Genomic DNA, 7,373 nt, shown 5'->3' with positions numbered 1-7,373 from the left:
GTAATTTTAGGCGGATATGATCCTTAGATAGCCTTGTTCAGCAGGTACTACCGTCCAACAGTGGTAACCGACTGCTCAAGCGTTCAAACTTCAAACTTCAAACAAACATCAAATTTTTCGACATAGTTTCCGATTTTCAAGGTAATTCTTTTTTTTTTTTTTTTTTTTTTTTTTTTTTTTTTTTTTTTTTATGTCGATACTTTTCCGTGCCCTTAAAAACATGGCCTCAACTCAAGCTATTTGATCTTCATTCACTCACTACATTCTCAGCAACTATACAACACTCGAGTTAATTACTCTCTTTTTTTTGTTTGTTTGCCTAAAATACCCTTTTATTTCTTCCCGGTATTGTTTGGCATTGATATTTCAGATGTGCTTTGTGGAGGAAAAAAAAAGTAATGAAAAAAAATGAGTCGGGTCTATATATTGTAAAAATGTTACCCTTCTTGCTAATCAATCAGAATCAAGTAATTGACTACGAACCCAATCTAAAAGCTCATTTCTTTTACGATTTTTACGAATGAGCCGATGGGTTTTGTAGTAGATTGATTTAAAAGAATTTGGTAGATGATAATCAAGATAAAGTGGGAGATTTCTTTCCATTTTTATCCCTTATTGTTGGAATCGGGATTCATACTTGTCCACATTTTGCAATATTGGTCTTTTCACTGTAAAATTGGAGATAGAAGATAGAGAATCCAAGTAGTTCTCCAGTTTTATATTAATAAATCAAATACAAACAGCATGGAGTCTCTCTCTAATGCCCTTTTCCAGGTGTATACATATATATGTAGAGAGAGAAAGAGATAGAGAACCCGTGCCAATAGAAATGCTGCGAGGTTCTTGATCATTCGAACAATGGAAGAAAAAAACCCTTCTCAAACGACCGACAAAACCGACCGCGCCGCTCTGACTCCGCTCAGGATAATCCGGGGCATCCTGTGCTTGGTCGTCCTCATCTCCACGGCTTTCATGATGTTGGTCTACATCGGGTTCGCAACCGCGGTCATAACCCGATTCCTCAGCACCCGACAGAGCCGGAGAGCGACCTCGTTCTTCTTCGGGTCGTGGATCGCTCTGTGGCCGTTCCTCTTCGAGAAGATCAACGGAACCCGAGTCGTGTTCTCCGGCGAAGCCCTCGGGAACGGGGACGATGATGAGCGGGTTTTACTGATAGCGAATCACGGGACTGAGGTGGATTGGATGTACCTGTGGGACTTGGCGCTGCGAAAAGGGATGGTGGGTTATATCAAGTACGTCTTGAAGAGCAGCCTCATGAAGCTTCCGTTGTTCGGTTGGTCGTTTCAGGTCATGGAGTTCGTTCCCGTCGCGAGGAAGTGGGAGATCGACGAGCCTGTGATGAAAGCGATGGTTTCGTCTTTTCGGGACCCGAGGGACCCGCTCTGGCTCTCCTTTCCCCGAAGGCACCGACTTCACGTAAATATGAAATCTTTTTTACATCACTCTCTCTCACTCAAATAGTAGTTTTTTACACTCTTAACCTCTATGATTGTGAATAAAAAGTTGAATTTGTTATACTTTATGCAGAGAGCAGAAGTGCATTCGTAGCCAGAAATATGCGGAGCAAAACGGCCTTCCTGTCTTAAACCATGTCTTGCTCCCGAAAACAAAGGGCTTCTTTCTCTGTTTGGATAGCCTCAGAGCAACTCTCGATTCAGGTTTCTTATGCCTATCTTTTATTTACATTGTAATGACATATATCAATCAGAGTATGATACTCTAGATAAGTAAATAGTTTGTTGCTTGTTTATAGTCTGAAATACATCTTTAATCTTATCAGTGAGAGTAGTTAGTTTACAGATAGAGTTTGAGAATGATTATTTAGGGGAAATGAATTATTACCGGGTCTCTTGAATGCATAACGGTGCACCTTTCAACCTTTTAAGGTGCATCTTTATTTTTTTATATTTTTTTTGGTATATTAGACTGTTTTTTCAATCCCTACGTCTCATTTATCTTGCATCTTCCATCGATGTATCAAAGAATTTCGAGGGTTCTTATTGTCAATAACTCGAGATAATATTTAATCGAATCAAATCTCTTCTTTGATATGTGAGCTTGGTTTGTGTGTGTAGTTTACGACATAACTATCGCGTACAAGCATTGCTTGCCGACTTTCATGGACAATGTCTACGGCGTAGCTCCTTCAGAAGTCCACATTCACGTCCGGCGCGTTTCGCTCCACTCGATCCCGGTCTCCGAGGAAGAAGTCAACGCCTGGCTGGTCAACGCTTTCCGTCTCAAGGACCAAATGCTCTCCGATTTCCGCTCCCGGGGTCGGTTCCCCGACCAAGGAACCGAGGATCATCTCTCCACTGCCAAGTGCCTCGTGAATTTTGCGGCGGTGATTCTCATGACCGGTATTTTCACATACCTAACTTTTTTCTCCTCGGTATGGTTTAAGATTTACGTGCCTTTGGTTTGCGTGTATTTCTCGCTAGCCGCGTGTTTCAACATAAGACCTGTTCCAATCGTCGATCTAGTCAAAGCTCGGCTCAAACGAAAATCTTCCTAAGGTCATTATTTATTTAATTTATTTAATTTTTATATGCTAGTGACACTGATCATGTACTCGACTCTGGATATTCATGTCCGCAATAAAATGGTTATTGAATCGATTAAAAAGTTCATGCTTGCTGCTAGCTAGGTGACTATTGAGGAATTATGTTACTTGAATGCCAAGGCAATGATATATTTGTGGAACGACGTGTCGTTTCTCTTGCCAGAGAACTCATATAAACGACTCACTTTTACAACCTATGTATTTATATTTTTTAGTTTTAAGAAGTGTTGTGATCGCTAGAATGGAATTGCTTATCATGAGGAGAATAATTCCTCTATATTCAACTATTCCATGCTCTTGGGCCGAATTATTGGCCAGATTGTCCCTCTCTCTCTCCAGACCTGAATTTGATTCCTTCCAATTTCCACCTAAAAATTGGGCTTGTGTTGAACTAACACGTGCAATATTAAGTGATTATTTTACCTAAGAATTGATTGACAATTGACAGTGAAACCAAACCTTAATAGAAATAATTTTAGAGGAAACGTCAAAATCAGCTCGTCATTGCAACGCCTTTCAGATTTTCCCAATCGATTACTCAGTAATTCACCAACAAACCATTGCAATTTGCATGTAAAAATAATATTTAAAAAAAAATCCTAAATTTTAAAATTGTACATTGAATTAAGTATTAAACTACAAAGTCTATCACAGTTTACAACAACACGAATTACTATACTTGTAAATAATTATCATAATTTACCAAAGAAATTGAATGGATCATCAATGGCCGTTAGGGTTTTTGATGATCCTCTGCAGAACGACGGTCCTGGCTCGCCGGATGTCCCTGCTACAGACATCGGTCTGAGCTCCGAGCTCGTCCACGACCTTCATGAACACTCCGAGATGCTTCCTTACCTCTTCGATCCCAACCCTCACGGCCTCCTCTCCCGCCTCATCGGAGCCGTCGATTGCGAACTCGGCGCTCTTCACCAGCCGTTCGATCTCCGTCTCGAGTCGATCAATCAGGACTCGAATCCCGTCCAGATCCTTGATCGCCACGTAAGTCCCGACCTGCATCGATCCGAACACCTCTCTCTGACCTTTCAGCGCGTCGTCGTACTTCCTCCACAACGAGTCCACCCACTTTCCGACGGAGCCAACCGGAACCGCCGCCGCCGCCGCCAACGCCGCGGCGACCGGAGGAGCCGCCACGGCGGCGGCGACCACGGAGCAGATCAGAACCGCGGCGAAAGTGGCGACGAAGATCATGCTCGAAACCTTTCTCCAAGCTCGGATCCGCCGGAGCTTCCGGTCGAGGCGGCTCTTCCGGCCGCTGAGCCGCTCCAGCATTGCGACCTGGTGGCCGTACACGTCGCGGAAGAGATCGAAGAACTCGGCGGTGAACGGATCTCCGGCGTCGCGGAATCGCCGGAGCTCCTCCAGAGTCCTGGCGGATCGGCTCGCCGGAGACGACGACGACGACGACGATCCTCCGCCGTCGAACTCGCGGAGCGCGACGAGGACGAGGAGCTGGGAGTCTCTGGCGCGCTTGAGGCAGCGGTCCAGAGCGGCGCAGAAATCTAGGGTTCGGAGGCTGTTCTCGAAGTAGTCCTCGACGAGCTCGAAGAGCTCTTGGCTTTTCCAGATGTCTTTCTTGCACTGCAAGATAACTTTCACGACCTCCTGGTTCATCTCTAGGAGGCACTCGGTGACCTCCTTGAGAGACTCGAACGAGAGAGCTCGAACCTCCACGCCCACGGCCAGGGTGTTGATCACCTGGTGAGTCCGAGCTTGGAGCGCTGTGTCGAACAATTGGAGGTCCGAGTCCAGCTTCAGAGCCGCCTCGTATGAGCTCAGCTCCGCTGAGTATTGCTGTACGTTGATTGTCGTCGTCGTCGTTGTCATCGTTGTGGTCGCCGAAGAAGAAGTACCGGCATTGTGATGCGATTTCTTGCTCATATGGCTTCCCATGGTTTAGCCTTCGAAATGCAATGCACCATTTATATTTAAAAGTTTGTGTAGTTCACTAGCGGTTTTCATTTATATTTTTTAATTAGTGTAAATAAATTTTATGTCAACTCCATAAAATTTCATCAAATCAAAATGATTTCATAAAAAAAAATGGTTAGCTTAATAAAATTAATAAAAATGTCATAACTCATTGAATATAAAAATAAGAAAAGATAATCACTAACTTTTAGTTATGATTATATTATGAACCTTTGGTATTATAATAAAAAAAATGTTTATATTTTAAACAAATAAATTAAAAAAATTCCCAATTATATATATAATAATTATTGATGTAATTTAATCTCAACTAACCCTTTTTTATTATTTCTATAATCAGATAATGATATTACCTAGAATACAAGGCATACTTTTTTTTGTCATGTTTATCATTTTGTATGATCTATGAGAGGATTAAATACATCATGATTTTATTTACACAAGATTTATAAATTATGTATATTTTCTGCAGCAACGCGCAGGTACAAAAGCTTGTATATATATATATATATATATATACATATAATGTATATAATACTCGAATTATAATAATCATATGGAAACAAAGCTGTCTACATGAGAAATCAGGCTACCACACATTTCAAGAATGTAGACAGCAATCATGGGATCAACGTTAGACTCTAACGAGTTGCTCGAGTTTCTGTAGATAAGCCTATACTTGTCGTCGACTACATTGTAAGAGACCAAGTTGCGATGAAACCGATCACTCATAAGTATTTCATCGTCGTTCTTCCAAAGCCCCTTGGGCTCCATCGCCAAACCCAGCTCGTCCACTACGATCGGGATCGACAAGCACTTGGTCCAGCGCTTCTCCTCCTCCGATGACATAACCCAAACCCCAATGCTCGACCCATCCTCCGATCGTCGAGTTCCTCCACGGAACCAGCCCTTCGCTGCGACCCAACCCGAGCCTGCTCGGCAAAGACACCGTCTCGAATCTCTCTCCGTGCATGTCGAAGGACATGAGCGCGCTTTCGTGGATCAGGACAGACCTCGGGTGCCCGAGCCAGTAGAGAAACCCTTTGCTGAACATATATGCGAGAAACTTGCCGCCTTCCATCTCTACCCTCCTCATTTCTTCCACCACACGCTTCAGATTCGGGTCCTCCCCGGATTCCCTCATCTTTTCAAGAAACTCCATGTCCACTTTCCTTATCTCCTCCCTTATCCTCTTCGCGACTTCTCCGCCGTCGGCGACGACGCTGCCGCGGATGATCGTGAATGGATCGCGGTGGATGTTTCCGAAGGAGCTCATCGGGAGCGGCGGGTCGAGCTTCTGTCGGATGTTCACCGGGTGGGCCAACATGATCACCCTCTCTCTCTCTTCCTCGCCCCGTCCTCGCTCGCCGAGAGAAGGCGAGAGAGTATGAAAACTGACAATGCCTCGACCCGGGAGACCCATCTTCCGTACTTTATTCAACGTGAAGAACTTTAATCGCCTCGATCGCCGGAGCGTCGAATGAGAACATCTGCAACGTGACCTGGGTCGTGATCGATAAGGTGGGGTCCAGAACCAGCTCGGCGAGCGGGTAATACAAGGCTAGGGCGTCAGAGAGAGCCTTCTTTATTCGGTTCGATATCTCGCTGATCCCAGGCTCGTCGGCTCGGTCGTTTTTCAACTCGTAGATATTTGGTCGAGATAAGAGAGTGTGTAGCGGCGAAGATGGTCAGGTGTTTCCGACGACGGTTTGATGATCTCTTCCGAGGTTACTTCCACTTCAATCTTCATTTCTATCGAAACTCTAATATTTGTACTCCGTAACTTCGAGGTGGTATGTATATTGTTGGAAATTAAATAAATAAATAGTATTTATTTACATGTGTATGGCTGATTTGTGGCAACAATTTGAGTGGGTTCCACTCATCGGAATTGAATAATTCTGAGTGATACGGATTCCTCGTAACGAGGACTATGAAAATTGAATATTTGTTTGCCAAAATCGGACCTAAAATGAATGAGAAATTGATGCTCAAAGTAGGCTAAAGAAACACAATTGTTGTGTTGTCGAAGTGAAAACCAAGAGTCCTACATTGGTTGGGGATGTGTGTTGTGGTAGTGTTTAAATACTATCCTCTTTCTTTAGTGGTCAAGCAAGTGCAAGAGAGAAGAGTGTGGGTGGGTTATCTCTTAACCCCTCGCGCGCGCACACACGCGCGCCGCCGCCGAGCCGAGCCGGGCTCGGGTTTCGGGAATTGTCTCGGGCTTTCTTTTTATTGAAAAGTTCTCTTCCGAATAAACCTTTAGTCATGAGAGGTTAATGTGCCATCTTTACTCGGTGGGGTTAATGCCATTAAGGGTGAAAACGTTGCACGGTTCGCATGGCTTTGACTACAAAAACGTATGTTAAATGGCTGGTTGTTATTAATTGCCTTTAAGGCTAGACGTTTTTGAAATTCAAACCGTAGCCTTGGCCTAGGCTTCAGCTCTCATTCAGAGTACACATACGAAATCCATTTTATTCCCCACTGTTCCCGAGTATCCCTCCTTCCCCAGAAATTTGTCTTTTGTTTTGTCGTGGTGATAGTTTTCGCACAAGTTCCAGTTCGCCGAGAGTCAAGCCTATTGGTGCTAAGCTTGCCTCTGTAGTCGTTGTATCCTGGGAGGCTTTCGCTAAATAGTCCAGCATCCGTACGGAAGGCGATAAAAAGCTTCAAGGAGACCGTCCAATGGGCCTCGACTAGTTTTCCGTTTTGTTTTTCCGGTTCTAAGGTTTACTCGGTTTATTTATAATTGTTTTACGTGTACTTCTCTTTCCATGCAAATTGTCTTATATTTCCGTCAATATTAATATAATATTGCTAACAATCTTGAAGC

At 43.8% G+C, this 7,373-nt stretch overlaps 1 protein-coding gene and 1 pseudogene across 1 annotated transcript; one reads left to right on the top strand and one right to left on the bottom strand.

The window, feature by feature from the left end:
- LOC149387456 (putative 1-acyl-sn-glycerol-3-phosphate acyltransferase 5) lies at window positions 1-2,776 on the top strand (annotated as a pseudogene).
- A 256-nt stretch (window positions 2,777-3,032) lies between these two features.
- On the bottom strand, window positions 3,033-4,504 carry LOC149387455 (UPF0496 protein At4g34320-like). The gene has a single exon (XM_089623114.1). The coding sequence runs from the start codon at window positions 4,496-4,498 to the stop codon at window positions 3,308-3,310; it is 1,191 nt and encodes a 396-aa protein (XP_089479240.1). The 5' UTR covers window positions 4,499-4,504; the 3' UTR covers window positions 3,033-3,307.
- Between the last annotated feature and the right edge of the window lie 2,869 nt (window positions 4,505-7,373).

This window comes from Urtica dioica, chromosome 8, assembly GCF_054948205.1.
Source record: "Urtica dioica subsp. dioica isolate 48M chromosome 8, U.dioica_male_clone48M_v1_H2, whole genome shotgun sequence".
NCBI classification, from domain to species: Eukaryota; Viridiplantae; Streptophyta; class Magnoliopsida; order Rosales; family Urticaceae; genus Urtica; species Urtica dioica.
The sequence above is the reverse complement of the archived record's forward strand: the minus strand, read 5'-3'. Positions and strand labels throughout refer to the sequence as shown.